The following is a 21,952-nucleotide window of genomic DNA, read 5'->3' as shown; positions in this document are numbered from 1 at the left end:
TCAAATGATAGGAGGGGTTTCATATGCAAATGAAACGCACCTGTGGAAGTTGTTACTCCTCATCCAGTACTTGCGGAAGCTCACTGTTTAACTCACTTAAACATACAACTGTCGTCCCAGACTCATCTGCTAATAATCCTTTAAAAGAAAGACTTAACAATCAGGTAGGTCTAATTATTTATAAGTTAAGAAGCGAATGGATTCTTACTGATGATGTTTTTGTTAATAGAGAAGCATTAATTCTTGATAGTCACCTTTCAGTGCATCTGATGTTGCTATTAATTATTTACTTTCCCAAGCATCACTATAAGCAGCCGAAATTGATTCAGGTATCTTGGGTATCTATGCGCAAAAAATATATATATATGTTTGCCTTCATTTTTATATAGTACTATTATTATTATTATTATTATTATTATTATTAGCTTTATTGTAATTTATTTTTTGTGCATTTATTAACGCATTATTCTAAATGACAAACTGATCTGCTGTAGGCCAGTAGTACCTATTTATATATAAAAAACATCAGCATCTCTATAAACATTGCAAATTATGATATTATCACTGTAGTAACAAATAAAATGCATTTTATGTCAGATTACATCAGCAGGGTAGCTTTTACCTTTTTATCTTTAAACTTGTACTATTGTCTACTCCTGACATACAATGGCAAGTCTTAGAGAACGGTAAGTGTTGAGTAGCGTTGTGCTATTTTGCAATGCTTCAGTAAGTGACACCCGCCCTTTCTGGTTCTTCTGTTTTTTCCCGCGGGGGTGGAAATATATGCCTGGGGGCATCATCACCAGGAGAGCAGTTTGATTCGCGGAAGCATTAGAACAATTTTGAGATGTAGAAAAAGTGTTCCAGACATGTAGACAGGAACTGCCTTTTTTCTTTCTGATGGAAGCTGATGATAATGTATTTCATGGGAAATAAAGAACAAAGTACATCACCCTTCCTCTATTTAATTTATTTTCAACTTTAGACCATGTGGAACACAATTATGCAAATATATGGCTATTGTATTATTATAATAGTTTTTTTTTCCTTTTTTTTTTCTAACAGCACCATGGTGTACCACCCTGAATTTGAAAAAGCAGGAAAGCAGACAGGCTTGCAGGTATGGAGGATTGAAAACATGGATTTGGTGCCTGTCCCTCAGAATCTTTATGGTGGCTTCTACACAGGTGATACCTACCTCATCCTCAATACTATAAAGCAAAACTCTGGGAGTCTACAATATGACCTTCACTTCTGGATTGGTAATACTGTGGTTAACGTACATCTAAGTTGTCCACTATGTGCACTTTTATTGAAAACCTGTTTATGAACATGTTAAATGGTGTCTCTAGGTGATGCATGCACAGTGGATGAAAGTGGGGCAGCTGCTATCTTCACCATCCAAATGGATGATTTCCTTGGAGGAAAACCCATTCAGTACAGAGAAGTCCAGGGCTATGAGTCAAAAACCTTTGTAGGCTACTTCAAATCAGGCCTTAAATACATGGTAGGCAGAGTTATTACATTTACAATGCATTGATGAACAAAATGTATTCGGATACTTGGTTCATAACAAAACCACAGATGCCATTCTTCTTATCAAACTGATTTTTTTTCTTCAGCAAGGTGGAGTCGCCTCTGGATTCAAACATATAGCTTCAGGTGCAGTGAATGTGAAGCGAGTTCTCCATGTGAGTGGCAGACGTGTAATCCGGGCCGTTGAAGTACCTGTGAGTTGGGCCAGCTTCAACCAGGGTGATTGCTTCATCCTAGACTTTGGACAGGTGAAAGATGATATGAATGAATGTTCTGCTACTTCTCTCTTTTGCATTTTATCATAATGCATCTCAATTATTCATGCTATTTCTCTTATATTTGCATCAGGAGATATACCAGTGGTGTGGGTCCAAGTGTAACCAGTTTGAAAGACTGAAGGCCACCAATGTTTCCAAAGATATTCGTGATAATGAACGTTGTGGGAGAGCAAAACTTTTTGTATGTGAAGAAGGATCAGAGAATGAGAAGATACTAGCGGTTAGTATAATAGTAGGAAGATGTTTGCTTCTCTCATTTTTGATATAGGTTAGTGCCTTAAGGCTGGAGTACACTACAAAACTTATAAAATCTGAACAGATCTTAAAACACTAGACATCAAACATCAGATTTTGACTGATTGATTGACTGTGGATCACACTACTAGACTTTCAAGTTTTTCCAAGTACAGTCTTACACAGAGGCATGTGCATCATTGCTAAATAACACATGACAAATGAAAACCATGTGTGTTCTAAAATCAGATATATAAAAATATCAAACATTTTTTTTTGATATCGTTCCTCTGATTAAACTGTCTGTGTTTCTCAACTGGGGTTGACTCTTGCAGACTACAAATTGTGGCAAAAGTCATGTAGTGTATTCCAGCCTTTAGTAAGTATTTTGTTTTAAATGTGAGTGCTCTACTATATTTTGTCAGATTCTTGGACCGAAGCCTGATCTTCCTGATGCGCAGTCTGAAGACACCAAGACTGACGCTTCCAATAGGAAGTCGGCCAAATTGTACAAGGTACAGTAAGCTATACTCTAGCTTTTCCCCAAGAAATTATCTTGAAAAATCTATTAAATGGGTAATTCTGGTGGTCATTATTGCTCAGGTGTCAAATGCCAGTGGGACTATATCTGTCACTTTGGTGGCTGAAGAGAACCCTTTTTCCCAGAGTGCACTGGAGTCCACCGACTGCTTTATCTTGGACCATGGTTCCAATGGCAAGATATTTGTTTGGAAAGGTCAGCTCAGGAGATCATTCAAATTTATTCAGAATTTGCATTTTGAAACATGCCTAAAAGTAAATCTTAACCTTTATTTCTTTATTAAAACAGGTAAAGAGGCTAATAAAGAAGAGCGGAGTGCAGGTTTGAAAGCTGCAGAGGACTTCATAAGTAAGGTGGGCTATCCTAAACACACTGAGGTCCAGATAATCCCTGAGAATGGAGAGACTCCTCTTTTCAAACAATTCTTCAAGTTCTGGCATGATGCGGAGCAGACAAAGGGTATGGGACAAGCCTATGTGCCAAACAGGATTGCCAAGATCAAGAAAGTGCCCTTTGATGCATCATCTTTGCATAAATCGGAGGCAATGGCTGCTCAGCATGGAATGGTAGATGACGGGAAGGGGGAGATAAAGGTAAATGTGTTTTGTACTGTTGTGCCACAGATTGCAACTATCAAATCATTTAGACAAATAGACAAATGAATGGACAATGTGTTGTTTGATTGCTTTGGAAAGATTTGGCGCATTGAGGGATCAGACAAGGTTCCGGTTGACCCATCCATTCATGGGCAGTTCTTTGGAGGAGATAGTTACATCATCCTGTACACCTATAGGCATGGGGGACGTCAGGGGCAGATAATATATATATGGTAAGAGCTACAGACCTACTTTTGGATTCCATTCAGTCCTTATGAATCCTGAACCTGGAAAATAAACACTGAATGTCTGAGGAGTTGGTCCAAAGCCAAGGGCTTTGTCTGCTCATGTTACACAAGAACACTCGGATAACAGAACACAATGGTCTTTGAGTAATATCTCTCAGCCCCATCAGGCTGGGCCTCTGTTCGTCAATAGGATGAGTCATCACTACAGAGGTTCATTACATTTTGTTTATGTCCACAGGCAGGGGGATGAGTCCAGTCAAGATGAAAGAGGAACTTCTGCCATTCTAGCTGCCCAGCTTGATGCAGAGCTTGGTGGAAGTGCTGTGCAGGTGACACCTGCTTAGTGCATTAATAATTACAACATTCACCTTCTATATGTAGTCTACTAAATTTTAGACCGAAAGTTGTCCAAATGTGCTCATGGAGGGCTAATATCCTGCAGAGTTTAGCTCCAGGTTTCTAGCAATCCTGAAGAACTTGATTTGCAGGTTGGTGTGTTTACTTAGGATTGGAGCCCTCCAAGACAGTGGCCCTCCAGGAGCAGAATTGTATGACATAGACCTTCAAAACAAATCGGTAACACCAGCTTGAATGTGCATGTTTATAAAGGTGCGAGTAATTCAAGGCAAAGAGCCCCTTCACCTTATGAGTATCTTTGGAGGACAACCAATGGTGGTGCACAAGGGTGGGACTTCACGAGAGGGTGGCCAATCAGAGGCTTCTGTAGTCCGCCTTTTCCAAGTGCGTGCCAACACTGCTGGGCACACACGAGCTGTTGAGGTAAGTCATGAGGAAAGTGTGTTTTAGCTGTACCATTGTATGATTAGTTTTTGTCAATGTTTTTCATTTGAAAATGTATGCATAATTGGTTCTTAGACTAAATTTGTTCACTTTGTCTAAAACAGGTTGATGCTGTTGCCTCCAGCCTCAACTCCAATGATGCCTTTGTTTTGGTGACTCCTTCAGGCTCTATGCTGTGGCTTGGTCAGGGAACAAGTGATGCAGAAAAGAATGGAGCCAAAAGGCTTGGTAGCATTTTAGGAGTGGACCTTTCAGAGATATCAGAAGGAGCAGAGGGAAGTGGGTGTACTTTAGTCATTTGGTAGAGGAGTGTTTTAATGTATTTATTTTACAATTGCATTCAAAATATAAAAGAACCCTTATAGAACAAATCATTTTCAAATTTCTATATAGATGACTTCTGGAGTGCTCTTGGAGGAAAAGCAGAGTATCGCACCTCTGAAAGGCTCAAGAACAAAATGGACACCCATCCTCCTAAACTCTTTGCATGCTCTAACAAGACAGGACTATTCCTTGTGAGTTTCCATGTTGCCAAGAATGTAAACAATTGTAGTAATCAAGACTGTAAGTTCCAGAAAAGTCAATGCTTATTGTTCTTAAATTGATGAAAGAGATGTGGTTCAACTTATAGTCAACTGAAAATAATAAATGAAATCCATTCATGCATTCTCCAAACCTCTGCAGGGTCACAGGGATTCAGGAGACTTAATCACTTAAATGTCTGCTTTCATAGTTCACAATTTTTGTTTGTTCTGTACCAATCTAGATTGAAGAGGTGCCAGGAGAGATGACCCAGGAGGACTTGGCTCCAGATGATATCATGATTCTGGACACCTGGGATCAAGTATATATATATATATATAAAATGACACTTGCAATAAAATGCACTCTAAAGAAAATTAAATCTAATTCCTTTCATGCTTGAAATCATTGTCTGCTAGGTCTTTGTTTGGATTGGAAATGAAGCTAATGAAGATGAAAAAAGTGAAACTTTGACTTCAGGTGAGAAAAAAAAAAACATTTTATGCAACATTGCTGTTTTCATTAGCTAATAATTTCTTCATCCTTGTTTCTTCTTACTTTAGCTGTCAAATATATTGAATCGGATCCTGCCAGTAGGGACAAGAGAACTCCCATTGTTACAGTAAAGCAGGGCTTTGAACCTCCCACCTTCACAGGCTGGTTCCTGGGTTGGGACCATGACTTCTGGAGTTCTGACCCACTGCAACGGGCTATGACTGGTTTGAAAATGTAATCTAAAGGCTAGTAATTAGCCATTACTATGAGACAGGGTTGTCTGTGTTCTTTTGTTCTAATGTAAAAAAGCAAATGCTTCACGCTGACTATAAACACTTCATACTACCTAACATTTCTCACCTGCTAGACCAAAACATTGTTTACCTTACTCATCCTTGTTTTACCTCCTTATGAGAAAGATAAAATGTCATATCCAGAAGACATAATCAAATTGTTTATTCAATGCTTGAATAAAAAAATAAATGTATGAACAAAAAAATAAAAGAACTATCAAACATCTTAAACATGTACTTTTTTCTCTACAGTGGTGGAAATATTTAGCATGATGATTTAAAGTAATCATTTTTAAGGTCTAATTATCCAGTACAAGTAATCATAGTTCAAGTGTCCTCTTTCTGGCCACTCTCTGCATCACTGTCACTGCAATCATCCTCAATAATGTCAGAAAAAATGTCAGAAAGAAGGAAGCTCTGCTTCTGGTCAACCTTCAGTTCATTGTCATCAAGGTCTTCACAATCTTTCTCCAGGACTGGCAAGACTTTCTCATAGAGGAAGTCAACAATGTCTGGAAGAAACATCATAGACATGACATACATTAAAAGACATTCAGTAGAAAATTCATACTCTAATCACTGCATTAGCTAAAACCTTTTTACATCAAAAAATGTTTTTAGTGTACACCAGACATGTTCAAGTCTCTGACCTAGAGTCAAATTTTTAAACTTTACATTAAAGTAATCCAAGTAAATAGTTTTGAGAGACAACATAGCCTTGTTAATTTTTTTAAGAAGCCATCTTTAAAAGTACACTATGGAGAACAGTGTTGAAGCTACAACTTGTTCTATAATCTATACGGTATGAAGCTAAATTCAGCAATAATGTGGAATATTTACTATAATGCCAAAAGTTTTGGGACGCCTGGCTTTACGTGCACATGAACTTTAATGACATCCCATTCTTAATCTGTAGGGTTTAATATGGAGTTGACCCACCCTTTGTAGCTATAACAGCTTCAGCTCTTCAAGGTTTAGGAGTGTGTTTATGGGAATGTTTGACCATTCTTCTAGAAGCGCATTTGTGAGGTCAGGCAGTGATGTTGGTGAGAAGGCCTGGCTCGCAGTCTCCGCTCTAATTCATCCCAAAGGTGTTCTATTGGGTTGAGGTCAGGCCAGTCAAGTTCCTCCACACCAAACTCGCTCAACCATGTCTTTATGGACCTTGCTTTGTACACTGGTGCACAGTCATGTTGGGACATAAAGGGGCCATCTCCAAACTGTTCCCACAAAGTTGGGAGCATGAAGCTCTCTACACATTGTTTTTGAGCTAATCTGACGGCCACACGAAGTTTTGAGGTCTGTAGCAATTGACTCTGCAAGTTGGCGACTTCTGCGCACTGAATTGCTGTTGTTCCCAATTGCTTCCACTTTGTTATGATACCACTAACAGCTGACCATGGAATATTAAGTAGTGAAGAAATTTAATGAATGGATTTATTACACAGGTGACAACCTATCATGGTACCACGTTTGAATTCGCTGAGCTCCTGAGAGCAACCCATTCTTTCACCAGGCATGAAAATCCCTCACCTTTCGGCAAAATTCGCCGTTTTGAAACCAAAATAGGTGACCTACGTGAATCGTGTAGATTCGATGAGAAAATTTTTTTGGGGGGAGGGGGTATTCATATTCAATGAACTGCGAATAGCTGCGCGTGCCAGAAGGGAGGGCGAGTGCATGGAAATATTAACGCGAAGGCATTGCATCACCAATGCAGACCACCATCAGAAGCTGAAAGCATGCCTTGCCTCTGCGATTTACCTGACTGAATTTGGTGAGTGATGGTTTCAGGCCCGGATTGGCTAATCGGGAGCACTGGGAGAATTCATGGCACTGTCATGGCACTGGGTTGAAATATGGATGCTCTAGAAACTGTGGACGCGGCCAAATGTACTAAGCTGAGTAGCCTAACTTTTTCCTAAAAACCATTCAGTGAAGGATTTAGGCCTGGACGGCCCAGGGCGGGCACGGGGCACCCACGCAAGAAAAAACAAACAAATGTGTGATCGGGTTTTTACCGCTCATTTGCACGCAAAGTCAATGATATCATGTCACTCGGTGGGTAAATTAACCTGGTCGGGAGGGACTCGGAGTGTGCACTCGGAGAAGACAACTCACTCAAAAGTATACGAGAAGAAGGGATGAGGTGACGTCTGTAGGGACAGAGGGACAAGTTCTAAATCAACGCTAAATTATGGTAAGGCAAAAGGTCTAAGCCACCGGAGGCCAATTTAAGTAACGTAAATAAAAAGGAAGAGGGGAAAACATGCAAAAGATAAAGGCATGTATGCAGCTTACTCATATCGTAATAATAGTAAGCAAATAAATATGGCCTATCACTTATGTTATGTTGCTTGCTATGCTATTACACATTGGCCAACAATATTAATTTTTCTGTCCAACTAGTTTAACCAGAGAGTAAAATGTGATTTTGTAACATGTAACTTTTTTTTTTTTTTTTTTAAACAAACGTAATAGCCTACTTTAATATTTTACTGTAAAGTTGTGCAATTTTGTAGGATTTATGGTATTATGTTTTATTTATTTGCCCCAATTTGTAATAATTTAAGTATATACATTTATATGAAATAGCAAAATTTTATGTTAAATTCACTTTAATAAAGATCTACATTTCTAAATTTCATTCATAGCGATAGACATGAAAAATGTGCCTGGGTTTAGTGGACGATTACTGCCATCTACTGGAAAGCAAACACTTAATTAAATTAAAATTAAAATAACATGAATTTTTAACTACAGCCACTAGATGTATAGAGAATTAATCAATGGTTCACATTATAAAATCATTAATATAACTATAAAAATAACTTTATATCAAATTTTAGCATTTTTTGTACTATCTTTTGTACTATCATGGGTATTTAAAGATATTTTTGAAAAACACAATTATTTACAAGGCTGTAGAGAACAGTGCACTATTGCAGATTTATATACTGAGTTTTTAATTACATTATTTTAATATAGTCAGTCGTGAATTAAAGTGGGCCGGTCTAAGGCATGAAACTGCAGGGCTGAAAATGAGTCCCAATCCGGCCCTGGATGGTTTAAATAATTTTAATATTTTCTGGTATATCTAAGTTAAGTTACAAAGGAGCTCTGTTGACAGACTTAGCTAACATTAGCTACAGCTTGATGAATTGAGTCATTGAACACAGCAGGAGAGAACGCAACGTTAGCCAGCTAGCTAAAGCTCTGGTGGAAAATTATTAACTAATGCTACCGTTTTTGAGGAGGTAGATTTTGAGGTGAGGGGACTGACAAGGCAGAAGGTAAAGTGGTCCACCGTTCTATCAATAAGCAGACCTGCCAACCTGTATGCAATTTGCATAGCGGATACGCATTTTGACTTCAAAGTACGCTGGTACGATTTGTCACTCTAAACTACGCAAAAACCTGGTGCCTCTGTGCACGTGCAGTCCTCAAATCAAGCAACAGCAAAAGAAGGAGAGTTCGACCAATCATAGCGCTAGGTTTTTCCCCCAAATAGCAAGTGGGGATGATTGACAAATGCGTAAAGCCTATCATTAACAAGAGACTGAAAATCGACACCAATAAAGTTTCCCTCGATCCCCCTTCATAATACTTAGTAAGGAGGCCATAATAATTTTTGACTCATGGCTGAAGTTAAGTTTCCCCAGCTCTCCCTAGGTTGGCAAAAAAAACATCTCAAAATGCATCAGATTGATGCTTTAAAATATGGAATATTTAAATTTTTCTTCCAGGGGAGCATGCCCCTAGACCCCCCTAGAGGGGTAATATGCTTCTCACCTTTTTCACTCCTGACCCGTTTTCATGCCTGTTTCACAAATGTTTGTAGAAGCAGTCTGCATGCCTAGGTGCTTGATTTTATACACCTTTGGCCATGGAAGTGACTGGAACAGCTGAATTCAATGATTTGGAGGGGTGTCCCAATACTTTTGGCAATATAGGCTGCATTTACACTGGCACCAATTTTTTTTTTTGATATTTTGCTCACATCTGACACAGATCGGAATATATTGCACACGTGGAAACACAAAAATCCGCACGAGATCCAATGTTTTCGCATCCGAACTGTGCCACTTCCAAATGTGGTTTTAAATCAGATGCATATCCGATATCTGGACATGCAACCTACATCTAAACACTCGTATCCGATTCCCATTGGAATTCCAAGCCACCACATTTGCTTACTTAAAGGTACCTTAAATGTTGTATTATGAAGCAGATGTGCCTGTATGCAAAAAAAAAAAAAAAAAAAAAAAAAAAAATCGCATCTTAATTACTGAGGTAGAAACTTTGTCTATCTATTTTTTCCTTGAAAGAAATTGCGCACACAGACCTCTGCCTGGGTAATTTAAAAAAGACCGCTGTGTGTTTTTTAATTTTTTTTTATTTTAATAAACCAAAAGCTTCACTGGGTAGGCTACTCTCTCCTTCACTCGCTCTCTTGTTATCATTCATTCAAATAAATGTAATCTTACCGGCTACTTTATTTCCCTTCAGAACTATATATTTAACGGCTGCAGATAAAATAACAAACGCAAATTACCTTTATTTTCCAGTCTATATTTGTTCAGTCAGATTTAGCATTGTAAAACATCCATGATATGATAGCTGTTAACTTTCCATTCTGGCAGGTAATCATGACCACCCGACGTGAAATATAAAAATATATAAAAATAATTTTAATAGCATGGCCATTCAAAACCCGAGGGTCTACCATGGGCATGCAAAGCAATCAATGACAATCATTTTGGGTGGGAATTAACGTAAACATATCAGATACCAGTCGTGTCTAAAGTGAATGTAAACACACTGGCCAAAAAAAAAAAAATCGGATATGGTCAAAAGATCGGATCTGTGCATTAAGACTTGCAGTGAAAATGCAGCCATAGTGTATGAAAGCACTAACCTCCAAAACACTTGGTCTTCCACTCTGGCACATAGCAAACTTTAAGTTTGTGCCACGTTGCTTGCACATGTGCTGGAGGAACATCCCTATGAGACACAGAGGACAAAGATGTGACACCAAGCTTGTTTACACCTGCAGCATCATCATCATGCTTGAACAAGCAGGGGCATTATTCCACTTACTTTCTGGGAACCTGAATAATGTAACCTGTGTAATTGCACTCATATGCCATTTACCCCATCTTAATTAACTCCTTAGAGGATATTCTTTCTATATTCTGGATCTAGCAATCTCACCTTGGGTATCTATGATTGTTTGAAAAGCTTCTAATTTTCAAACACTACAGTTTCAAATTAATCTGGGTCTTCACTGAATTGGTTCTCATATCATAGTTATACCAAACTAATGACAAAAATTCTAAAATAAAAAAATTAAGGTCAAATATGAGACCTTGTAATGATTCATGTTTTTTTACTAAATAAATATTACAGTGTTAAATTTATAATTAAATAATTAAATCTCTCAGATATCATTAAAAAAAATATCTTAATTTGTGTTCCGAAGATGGAACGAAAGTCTTGATTGGTTTCGAATGACACGAGGGTGAGTAAATGATGACAGAATTTTTATTTTTGGGTGAACTAACCCTTTAATGTTCTGAATAAAGACAAACGTTAAAGGTGCCCATTCAATTTAAAATTGAATTTACCTTGGCATAGTTGAATGATAAGAGTTCTGTACATGGAAATGACATACAGTGAGTCTCAAACACCATTGTTTCCTCCTTCATATGTAAATCTTGTGCGTAAAAAAAACAGGCAAATCTCAACATAACACTGACTGTGACGCAACAGTCGGGATCATTAATATGTACGCCCCTAGCTTTTGCATATGCAGGCCCATGTTCTAAGCATTAGACAAGCCAGTATTAACGTCTGGAGCTGCACAGCCGAATCATCAGAAGTTCTGCAGGTATTGTGAAGCATGCAAGCAATGACAATAGCGAAAATGGCAGATGGATCGATAATAACCGTTCATGATACATAATATTTAGTGATATTTGTAAATTGTCTTTCTAAATGTTTTGTTAGCATGTTGCTAATGTACTGTTAAATGTGGTTAAAGTTACCATTGTTTCTTATTGTATTCATGGAGACCAGAGCCATGTCCTTATTTTTTATTTTTAACCCGAAAACGCTTGTAGTCTGTAAACACATCTGAATTCTTTATAAATCTCTCCAACAGTGTAATTTTAGCCATGCAGCATTATCAAACTCATTCAGAATAAAATGTAAACATCCACAATATGCCATACTTATGTGATCCGATATGCTGCATCATGAACAGTTTGTAAAGATCCATTTTGAGTGTTATATTGTGAACTTCAGTATTGTTTATGCAATGTTTAGTGCAGTCGCGAGCTTGGGGGCGGGGAGCACATTTAAAGGTGTACACACCCCAAATCAGAGCATTTTTAATCCCACCCTAAATAGGCAGTTAAAACATGGAATAATAAAAAATCTATGGGGTATTTTGAGCTCAAACTTCACAGACACATTCTGGGGACACCAGAGACTTATATTACATCTTGTGAAATAGTGTTCTAGGGCACCTTTAATAGTGACGAAAGCCAAAATATTAAATGCCATGAATGAATATATAATATTTTGCAATCCATTATTTTGTGGAAGGGTGTCAGAATGACAATTTTTACACGAGATTGGGAAAGAAATGTTCTATTGCTAAAGATAACAGAATTTACTAATAGACCTACTTATCTTTGTTTCTCAAATAATTTTCTCCCACTGTAATTTGGCTTTAAATTTTACATGAAAATTGTCATTTTGACTCTCCTCTACAAAATAGTGGATTACTCAGTAAATATTTATCCATGGCAGAAAAAAAAATTAACAAAATAAAAAATTTGAGCTAGGGACCTCTGATTGGGTTGACACGGAATGGCCCTATTGCAGTTATGCTCACATGACATGTCAGTTCTTTATTATCACGAAAGTTCTGAAAATAAAAATTGCACTATTTCTTTTGCATCTTATTACGCTTAAACTGTTGAATACAAAAGGTTATGTAAAATATATCTCTGCATCTCTTGAAGTGACAGCAGCTTAATAAACCTGCTGCTGTGTCATTAATGTTAATCAAACAAAAGAAAAAGAAAAATTACTTTTCAAAAAGAACTTTTGTAGCTTCAATGTATCAATGTATATTTGATTCATACAGTAAAAATTATGTAGTATTTTAATTTTACAACTGATTATTCAATTTCTTACTTGAAATACATAATGTATTTCTTACTTCAAAATATACTGTACATTATAAATGTATTAATTGCTCTACTTTTGTCTACGTTTGTCTTTGCTTTTATTTTTATTAAATAAAACGATAAATCGCGAAATAAGATTTTGGTTATATTGCTCAACCCTTACTTTTGTCTAAATGCTATCATTCTTTTTTCTTTTTTTTCCCTTGAAAGGTTATATTTTTTAAATAGAGTATTTAGTTAGGTGGTACTGCTCAGTAACTTGAAAAATATTCTTACAAACCAATATGAAAAAGAATTGTGATAAGATCCATTTCGCTCCACCTCAACTGCAAATAATCCTCACCCGAATACAGTCGTGAGATCATCCCAGTCGACATCCGTAACATCCTCCACTTGCAGTTGATACATTCTGTGTGAATAGATGATTTTTTTTATTTTTTTTTTTAAAGTAAAAGCCAAAGAAAGAAAAACATTTCAGAGTAACACAAGCTAAGCAAGCATGCAAAAACAAGATCTCTTACGCTTTAATGAGTCTGATTTTGGCCTCCTGAGCTTTCCTTCCCCTACATAAAGTCCCTGAGGACATCCGTACAGCAAGCATGGACAACCTTAAAGGTGAAGGTGAAAATTCAAAAACATTATTATAGAATAACATAAAATGTGCCACCATTTAATATAAAAGTGTTTTAAATTACTCTCTCACCATTTCTCTCTGCATTTGGTCCAATTTCGGGTTTTAACCTTCAGAGTAATATTGTACCAGGGCAATTTTTGGTAGAGCATTTCTCTACTGACTCGTTTTGGTGTTGTGTTATTAGGAGACTCTGATTTCAGCACTGTTACAATATGGTCTCGCACAGCCCTCAAAAGTCTCTGTTCTTCCTTCATGGACCATGGTCCAGTTTTTTTAGCTGTATGATGAGATCATAAACAAAATGACCAACCATCACTAAACCTGGAATTTATATTTATATATTTGGAAATTTTGAAAAGAGGCTTGATAATTTAGAACAGTACTAATTTGGGAAAAGCGTTTCTCAAGAGAGTAAGAACTTCGACCAGTCAGCTCAGAAATCTTTTGCCAGTTACTGCCATGTAATGAGTGATACTTGAGCAATGATTTGATTTCTTCTTCTGAAAACCTTTTGAGAAAAGGAAAAAAACATGGTTTGTAACAGAACTAAATTAAAAGCATAGCAGATGAAATTTCTCAAACCAAATATATGACATTTTAAAATGAATTTACCTTCCTTTATAGTTTGTACCATCAAAAACCTTCCTTCCACGACCAAAAACATCATGACAAGGCCTGGGAATTCCTTCTGCTGTGAAAAAGAACAGATTCTTTAAGCAACAAAAATTTCACATTTTCAGTGGTTTCTTATTATTTTCAATATGTACTCAAATGTGACAAGTTAATGGGACTCTAAACAAACAAAAATTCTCTCATCATTTACTCATCCTCATGCTATGCCAGATGTATAGAGGTGGGCGTCATACCGGTAAACACTAGGGATGTCATAAGAACCGATACTTTGGTACCAAGTTCGTATCAACATTTTAAAATCCTGACGATACTTGTTTTTCTACGCTCTTTTCAGACAGTGCGCTCTCAACTAAAGCATAACCTCTCACGGCTATGTGAATATTCGCTTAAAGGGATAGCTCACCAAAAAATGAAAATTATCCCATGATTTACTCACCCTCAAGCCATCCTAGGTGTATGACTATCTTCTTTCAAACAAACACAATCAGAGATATATTTAGAAATATCCTGGCTCTACCAAGCTTTATAATGGTAGTGAACGGGGGACCTGTTTTGAAGCCCAAAATCCATTCCCTCAGAATCTTTGGACTGAAGCAGAGCGTAGCTGGAAAAGAAAATGGCAGCTTACCGGCATCTCTGTATTGCAGTGTCTCCATTACAGTATTGATGTCTGACACAGCATCAATGCCGGTACTGTCATAAACCTAATACAAGCGGGGTTCATACAAGCGCTGGCAAGATAAGTAGCTGTGTCTACACTGGAGCGGTTAATAACATAAGGAGAAACTGCAGCATGTCATATGATCAATAGAATAAGATCATTGCAGGTCCAATGTTGTGCAGATAAAACCAGTTAGTTGAACACCTAGTTGAACACATCTCGGTGGGGCTGCAACAGTTTAAGATGAAAGCTGAACATTGGTTACAGCTAGATTTGATTCCTCACGCAGAGACAATACAAGTGAGGAAACATAAGAATATAATAATATGTATATATAGCAATATGCACACCTCATAGCACACCTGGTATAGGTTTTTCTGCAAAGGTTTATTACCTGTGCGGGCAAAACCAACAAGGCAATGACAATTTCCTGTTTGTGATTATTACACCATGAATGTGTGTAACAGTAATAAACAAAGATATAACCATACAAAGGCAATCATTTGTGCAGAATGGCATCAGTGTTGGCGCCTGTAACAACAGACTGTCAAAAAAAAGACACACAACCTAATTGAACGCCACTCACAAATTCTGTTTGTCAAATTATGAAGCAGACAGATATAATCCTCTTGCAAAGCAAACTCTCAAAATCGAGAGAAGATGCATCCAGATTATAGAAAATTACAAGAGTGCTCAGCACGAGTTGTTCACTGAGAAGGGCGAAAGGGGATGAGCCTTCTTGTGCCATTTGAAATTCTTATTGCCAGGACTTTCTGCATATCATAAAATTTTGGTCATATCGCCCACCCCAACAGATATGTCTTTCTTTAGTTGAACACAAACATTATTAGAAAAATGAACCTCTGTAAGTCTAGATAATGCAAGTAGACAGATCCCTCAAAGTTGCAGATTCAAAAACCATGCAAAACAATGGTAATACATACCAGACTAGTTCATGTATGTATGCATCGCTTCCAGTCAACTGTCATATATGCGTTTGCTTGAAGTGAAAACAGTGTATGCCTTGTGTTTTATTAATATTAATTATAACTGATATCTCAAACTGATGCACTTGTGTGCTTTTCTTGGGTGCACTAGTGCAAGCTGGCACTCAAATGAACAAGGTAAAGATTTTCATTTTTCACGTAATAAAACCCTACTTTATACCTTCATAACACTTGGAATACAGAATAAGTTAGATGGGATTATTTTATGACACAGTTGCATACTTAAAAAAAAGGAAGAAGAAACTAAGGCAACAAAATCAAGTTGAGTAAATAATTACTGAATTTCAATTTTTGTGAACCAGAGTCCCAGAGACGGTGCAATAAAATAAGCCATGAAGGTGTCAAATCTTAAATAAAGGGGTAAATAAAGCAGGTTAAAGGCAATATCTTTCAATCATGCTGATCACTTTCTTCATTCCATTGGCAGCTAATATTGTTATGAGAAGAATATTCCAGAACTGGAACAATAAATCAATGTATCAAGAAATGCAATCGAGAAATGATTGTGGATTGATTCTGAGATTTTCTAAATGCATCGCAATTCTCTTTCAAATCAATTCTGAGCTAAGTTTTTAACAGCAGATGGCACTGCATGCTTCAGAAACAGCCATTCTCCTCTTGCTTCCAATTCCTTACACACACCACTTAACCTTCTATAAAATAATCATCCATAAAGGGTGTTTGCAGTAGTAGTGTTTATGTTAATCTCGCGTCATAAATGCATTCGGAGGTGCAAGTACATTCTCAGACTCAGCCGAATGCAAGAACACTCTTCTTGGCAAGCACTTGAATGGGTGGTTAAAAACTAGCCTAGAGCGACATCTGCTGTTTGATTAATCGATTAGAGCGAGAATCGCGATACATTTGGGAAAATCTCAGAATTAATCAACGAATCGTGATGCATCTATTTATTTTCCCAGCCCTAGAATATTCGTGCCTTGGAATGCTCAGGTAAGATAACATAATATGAGAACAGCATTCTGTCTGTGCTGTCTTGACTTCTTTGCTCGCTTTCATCATATTTTCTTTTTTATTCTCATACACTGACTTGTTCGCTAAACTCAGTCAATCAGAGCAATCTCTCTCTCCAACGGCCCCGCTACCGATTCAAAATGCTGACTGGGTGACATGCCACTGACGTGTGGAACACACCTCAAAACAAGCACAACAAATGCTCACCGACAGCTTACCATTGGCTTGGTGTATCATGGCCCTAAGGTAAGTGGTAATTTTTCTTTTTTTTTTTTCATTCATTCAAATATCAGCAGCTGCCTATTACCTATTAATTTGCCATGTCATTATTTTGATTTTTCATTTGGCCCATGCTGTTGGTCAATGTTTTGCTGCAGTTTTGTCCTTCTCTCTTCTGTCATTCTACAATTATTTGATATTCATATTGTCACATGATATTGTAAGATTGAATGATATTATATAAATTTGCCATAACTTGACTTTTAGTGAATTGACACAGAGTGAAACTTGCAGAAGTGAAACTTGCAGGGAAACACCCCAAATGTGCAGTGTTTGTGTGCCTCCAGTAGTTGGTAAACTACTATCATACGGTCACTCCAAATCATATTATTTTTGTATCCAAATTGGATACAAAAATAATGGAATGGAATCGGATCTAAATGATTGACTATCCACACTGTGTATTGCAGTGGGTCTCAACTCCGGCGACCCACCCAATTCAGAGGCTGCATCCTTCGAAGGCCGCATTCAAAGGCCGATTAAGTCACTTCAGCACGACGAAGGCGGTCCCAATTCGAAGGCTCGTTCAAATGCAGCCTCGAAATGTGTCCTTCGTTTCACAGGCAATGAACGATATAACGGATGGATCCTTCACTGCCTAGCCTATCCCAGAATTCATTGTGCGCCTGTGATGACAGGATTTTTTTGCGAAAAATTGGATTACACTTTTAAATCCAAGTATTGGGTTTGCACTTAATCTAATGTAACTAATGATACAAATATATATATAGCACTTCAAATTTTGACAGATCTTACCAAGATGTGATTTTATACAGTTTATACTAGTTATGTACATAAATGGACCAAGGTGAACATATTTAGACAGGTGTTGAACCCTGTTTTGTTTTTAGGCAGTTGAATATAACTTAAAAAAAAAAAAAAGTCCAGTACAAACATTACTGCTGCTTGTCAACGGCAGATGTCATAGTTGCTAGGTGACAAGAACAGCCATCCATAGGCTAGACTGTCCCATTTAATAACTCCTGGTCCTCCTGCAGCCTTTAAAAGTCTTCTTTATTTAGCACACCTGACTCAGATTATCAGCTCATTAGAAAAGAGCTACATGAACTGAACTGTGGGCAAGTTCCAAACAGAAGGGAAATCCCTATGCCCTACTCCCTTCCAAGGGCAGAGCCCTCATTTGAGGGAGCAGGGCTCTTGTGTGCCATTATGTAGCCATTTGGAATGAACTTGGGGAAGGGAGCAACGAATTTCTTCATTATGTTCAATTGGGATGTTCCCATGACAACGCAGCACGGTGTCCATGAGCTAATTGTTTATACGAAATGTCTTACTATTGCTGTTAACACAGCTGTTGCAAATAAATATACATTTAGGCTATAAATATTTTAAAATACGTTAAGTGTGTGAGTGTATTTCTCTGTTCTCAACTTTAAAACTTTAAAATCTCATCCTTGGACAATGCATTACTTAACACATTTCTAACTTATTTAAACATAATAACATGACAAAAATGTGTGAAATAGCCTATATAACAAAAAAACCAACAGCTTGAATTGCTACGTTTAACTCGAACTCTCCCGCCATCTAGCTTTAAAAGGAATGAATCATGAGTATTCACTGGGTCACATGACCATAAATAAAAAAATTATTTCCTCTAAGTGGCCATTGCATGTACCCTTCACTAACGGCCTTGTGGAAGGGCTTTTCGTGAAGGGATTGAGTAGTTCAACACCCCTACAAATGGTGTCCCTTCCTATGGCAATGACGTTACATTGGTAGACATTTACCAAAAACAGCATGGAGGGGTTTTAAAATGTTGTTTTATAATATGATGATGCGTAGCCGCGGCTAGAACCAGTGGCAGAAACGTAGGAAGCTAGTATGCGTAGCTTTATCCCAAGCTGCCATCTCTGCTGGTCTCAAAATTCAAAGAGGTGTGTGAACCAGGCTGACTAACAGTGACTGGTGGTCTTGTGTGGTACCCAGCTTTGAATAGGATGAGATTTTAATAGAATTTCAAACCACATATGAATTTAACTTGAAACAGATTAGTAAAATTTCATGAGACTTTTTTTGCCTTCACACTTGCTAAATATGATCGGATTCCAAATGGATACACACAAAAATTGGATTTTTACTGACAGTCTGAAAAGGCTTTGATTGTGTCTACAAAAAATTTTAAATAGTGCAGAAGGATAATAACCTTCGAACTTTCAAAAACAAAATCAAACATAAATTACAGAAAAGGAAGTAAAACCAATGCGATCACTGAGACTCACCAATCTTTTCAAAAAACCTGTAGACCTTTTTCAACTTTATCAATTCATGTCTCTCTTCTGGGAACCTTTTTGGATGAAAGAGCTTGGTAGCATCTTTCACTCCTGTGAGAGCAATAAAATCTTCAACATTTTGTTTTAACCTCTCATTTTCTGCATCAGAGAATCTTCCATGTCTCAACATGATGCCTGCAAACATAAGAGTGAAAAGCAAAACATATTACTTTTTGGACAGTATACATTTCTTGTGTAATAAAATATATATAACTAATCAAAAATATTACTCCAATTAGTTATATTAGTCCAATATTTTATATATTTATTTGATATAATCAGCCTACCTTTCTTTTTGAATTCCCTGAACCTTGGCAGGTCATAAATGATCATCTTATTGATTTCATCCAGCTGTCTGGATTCTATTTTAGGACAAAATTCTTTCAGTTCATTCAGGGGATTTGTATCAACTAGTGGTTCCTCCAAAAGCTTTTTCTTTTTGTGATGCTTTTTAGTCCCAGTTGGTAGGGCAGGAAAGCCACTTTCCTTGCTCATGTATGGGACCTCCTCAGGTTCTGGCGTCATGACAGACTGTTCTTCTTGTGCCATGTCATCACAGTTTGTCTCGGTTACATTTGCTCTCTTTCTCTTTGCTTTAGCAGGCTTCCATTCGATTGAAGCTGTGGGTGCTTTCGTGTTCCTTACTTGATGCAAGCTTGTTACACCACCATCCATTGAAGCCTCTCCAGAGACGACAATCTCGCCTCCTTCATTCAATTTTCTTTTTTTCTTTTTACCTGTAGGTGTCTGCTGACTTGTATTCTCCAATTCTCCAATGTTTTTCTTTTGCTTCTTTTCATTGTGCTTCTCAGTCTGCACCTTTGAACTTTCAGTGAGTTCATGCAAGCTCATGTTTTTCTTTCTCTTCTTCCTCCTCTTCTTCTTCTTCTTCTTCACCTTTTCCTCATTAATGCGGCCAATTGTGTTATTACGCAAATCTGACTGCTTTTCATCCATTCTTTAAAAATCAAAAATCATGACGACACAGAAAACATGTAAATAACAAGCTTTTCACAAACACAAAAATCCAACTTGTCTCTGGACAGTCTTGCACGTGTATCGCGAGTCATCCACACATGTGATTTGAATCAAATTTAACGCAACCATCACAAGAAGAAAGTGAAAATATGTAAGTATACAGCAAATTCTTCGATGATTAGGGAAATATGCTTAGCAATATATAAGTAACGTATACAGCGAATTCAACGACGCCTAAAAAACTTCTAGCAAAATGTTTTCCACGCGAACTCCTCTTCCTCTACTTCTTTATCGCCGATTACAAGGTGCACTCAGTAACACAGCGGGTATAGTGCCACCTTTCAGACAGGAGAGTCATTACAAACATGTTAGCTTCCCTATAAATATGATAACACACACATAAGCTGAATTCGGAATAGCACCCCATAACACTATTCTTACTATATCTGCCATTTAAAGATATGACAAATGTACGAATATAGGATAGTATTATTCCGAATGCATCCTGTACCTGCTTCTATCTCAATATTGCTGATGTGTGTGCAAAATGCTGTCTACATCGGTTTTAAAATGGTACCACCATAGAGGGTACCACCATAAAATGTCATCAGTAATACACATATGCGTATATTGAATTAAAAACAACCACTCTATGCTGATTCCTTCTCTAATTATATTTTTTCCCTATTCACTAGAGTAATTGTAAAATTGTAAAGTCAAACAATAGATTTTTTCATAAATATATTAGGTACAAAATATATTAATAATTTAATTTATTACAGTTTCAGACATGAAACTCTAGGCTAAATCAGAGTTTCGACATTCTAGAAATAGATAATGTAGAATAATTTACATATTGTAGAAATTTCAATTTGAACTAAAAAAAGTGCAATGAACTTTTCACAGCCAGTTTGTAACGTTTCATCATCAGTTTCTTGCACCACTTTGTCTACTTTTTCAGACAGCAATTAATTTTAGCGAGTTGTTTTTATTGTTGTTGTTTTTGTATAGGCTAAAATATGAAAGGCAAAAAAAACAAAAAAAAAAACAGAAAAGAGACTAAAACCGATATACAAACTAGCTATAGGTAAAAAATAATAATAATAATAAAAAATAAAAAAATGAAACAAAATGTGCACACAAAACTAATTTTCAAATTAAAAGAAAGTAAAATAAATATTCATGGAAGATTTCTTTTCTTTTTCTTTACACCCTCCCATGTACTTATTTATAAGAGTCCCCTTTTGACCACCAACATTTGTGAATGTAATATTTAGCCTATTTAATATTTATTTAGAAAAAATATATTTCTCCAAGGGCTCTTAGTAAACATGCTTTTGTAAACTTGTAAACAAACCTAATAAACACTACCTCTATTTTTAACATCAATTTACAGTATGTGATTATTGTCTGTGGTGTAATGCTGCCACCCTCTGTACTGGAGAAGCAGGCTGTCTGCAAAACAACCCTGTTTCACCAATAGGAAGTAACTACGGTAGAGCTTCGTGTTCAAAACACTGTCAACGGATCAACAACAAAAACAAGCAGAGCGATTTGCTGAACCTTTGTCATTGGTAAGCGTCTCAAACAACTCACGTAAAATGTCACACATGTATATCGCCTTTTATTTTTGTGGCTGTAGATGCAGAAAGGGTCGATGTGTTATAAATTAAGTCCTTGTATTTAATACTTTTATTTCTTTTTTTACACGTCCAGCATCGTAAGTATTCTTTCCTCTGGTCAGCGCACGA

The 21,952-nt window shown here is 37.0% G+C and overlaps 3 protein-coding genes across 5 annotated transcripts in view; 2 read left to right on the top strand and 1 right to left on the bottom strand.

Annotated features, from left to right (window-relative positions):
- The first annotated feature begins 12 nt into the window (after positions 1 to 12).
- Positions 13 to 5,775, top strand: gsnb (gelsolin b). 2 transcript variants are annotated; one of them, XM_048190077.1, is made up of 16 exons: positions 13 to 164; positions 1,066 to 1,262; positions 1,353 to 1,507; positions 1,623 to 1,784; positions 1,885 to 2,034; positions 2,474 to 2,563; positions 2,652 to 2,784; positions 2,878 to 3,182; positions 3,285 to 3,418; positions 3,672 to 3,762; positions 4,043 to 4,213; positions 4,339 to 4,513; positions 4,628 to 4,749; positions 5,001 to 5,078; positions 5,176 to 5,236; positions 5,320 to 5,775. In XM_048190077.1, the coding sequence occupies exons 2-16, from the start codon at positions 1,070 to 1,072 to the stop codon at positions 5,487 to 5,489; spliced, it is 2,190 nt and encodes a 729-aa protein (XP_048046034.1). In that variant the 5' UTR covers positions 13 to 164; positions 1,066 to 1,069; the 3' UTR covers positions 5,490 to 5,775. The 2 variants fall into 2 exon arrangements, with proteins under 2 accessions (XP_048046034.1, XP_048046035.1); XM_048190078.1 differs by lacking the exon at positions 13 to 164 and adding an exon at positions 805 to 944.
- ttf1.6 (transcription termination factor 1, tandem duplicate 6) lies at positions 5,684 to 20,505 on the bottom strand. The gene is made up of 9 exons (XM_048190079.1): positions 19,511 to 20,505; positions 19,173 to 19,358; positions 13,990 to 14,068; positions 13,761 to 13,885; positions 13,447 to 13,654; positions 13,265 to 13,351; positions 13,087 to 13,152; positions 10,463 to 10,548; positions 5,684 to 6,056 (listed from the first exon to the last, which is right to left on the bottom strand). The coding sequence occupies exons 1-9, from the start codon at positions 20,178 to 20,180 to the stop codon at positions 5,872 to 5,874; spliced, it is 1,692 nt and encodes a 563-aa protein (XP_048046036.1). The 5' UTR covers positions 20,181 to 20,505; the 3' UTR covers positions 5,684 to 5,871.
- A 1,113-nt stretch (positions 20,506 to 21,618) lies between these two features.
- Positions 21,619 to 21,952, top strand: part of LOC125267966 (tubulin-specific chaperone cofactor E-like protein) — a 47,175-nt gene continuing 46,841 nt past the window's right edge. Inside the window, exon 1 of one of the 2 annotated variants that reach the window (XM_048190076.1) lies at positions 21,619 to 21,775. The gene's annotated coding sequence lies outside the window, so the exon portion shown is untranslated. The remainder of the gene's footprint in view (positions 21,776 to 21,952) is intronic. The other variant, XM_048190075.1, reaches the window with a different exon arrangement.

Source organism: Megalobrama amblycephala, linkage group LG4 (genome assembly GCF_018812025.1).
Source record: "Megalobrama amblycephala isolate DHTTF-2021 linkage group LG4, ASM1881202v1, whole genome shotgun sequence".
NCBI lineage: Eukaryota > Metazoa > Chordata > Actinopteri > Cypriniformes > Xenocyprididae > Megalobrama > Megalobrama amblycephala.
Note: the sequence above shows the minus strand (reverse complement) of the source record. Positions and strands in the feature narration are given on the sequence as shown.

What these genes read in the sequence shown, in the direction of transcription:
- gsnb (XM_048190077.1), top strand. Translation starts at nt 1,070, where the DNA reads ATGGTGTACCACCCTGAATTTGAAAAAGCAGGAAAGCAGACAGGCTTG. An exon ending in AATCAGGCCTTAAATACATG is followed by an intron (nt 1,508 to 1,622) that starts GTAGGCAGAGTT and finishes TTTTTTCTTCAG; the next exon opens with CAAGGTGGAGTCGCCTCTGG. An exon ending in TTGGTGGAAGTGCTGTGCAG is followed by an intron (nt 3,763 to 4,042) that starts GTGACACCTGCT and finishes ATGTTTATAAAG; the next exon opens with GTGCGAGTAATTCAAGGCAA.
- ttf1.6 (XM_048190079.1), bottom strand. Translation starts at nt 20,180, where the DNA reads ATGGATGAAAAGCAGTCAGATTTGCGTAATAACACAATTGGCCGCATT. An exon ending in CAGGTTTTTTGAAAAGATTG is followed by an intron (nt 14,069 to 19,172) that starts GTGAGTCTCAGT and finishes TCTTTTTCACAG; the next exon opens with CAGAAGGAATTCCCAGGCCT. An exon ending in GATCTCACGACTGTATTCGG is followed by an intron (nt 10,549 to 13,086) that starts GTGAGGATTATT and finishes TGTGTCTCATAG; the next exon opens with GGATGTTCCTCCAGCACATG.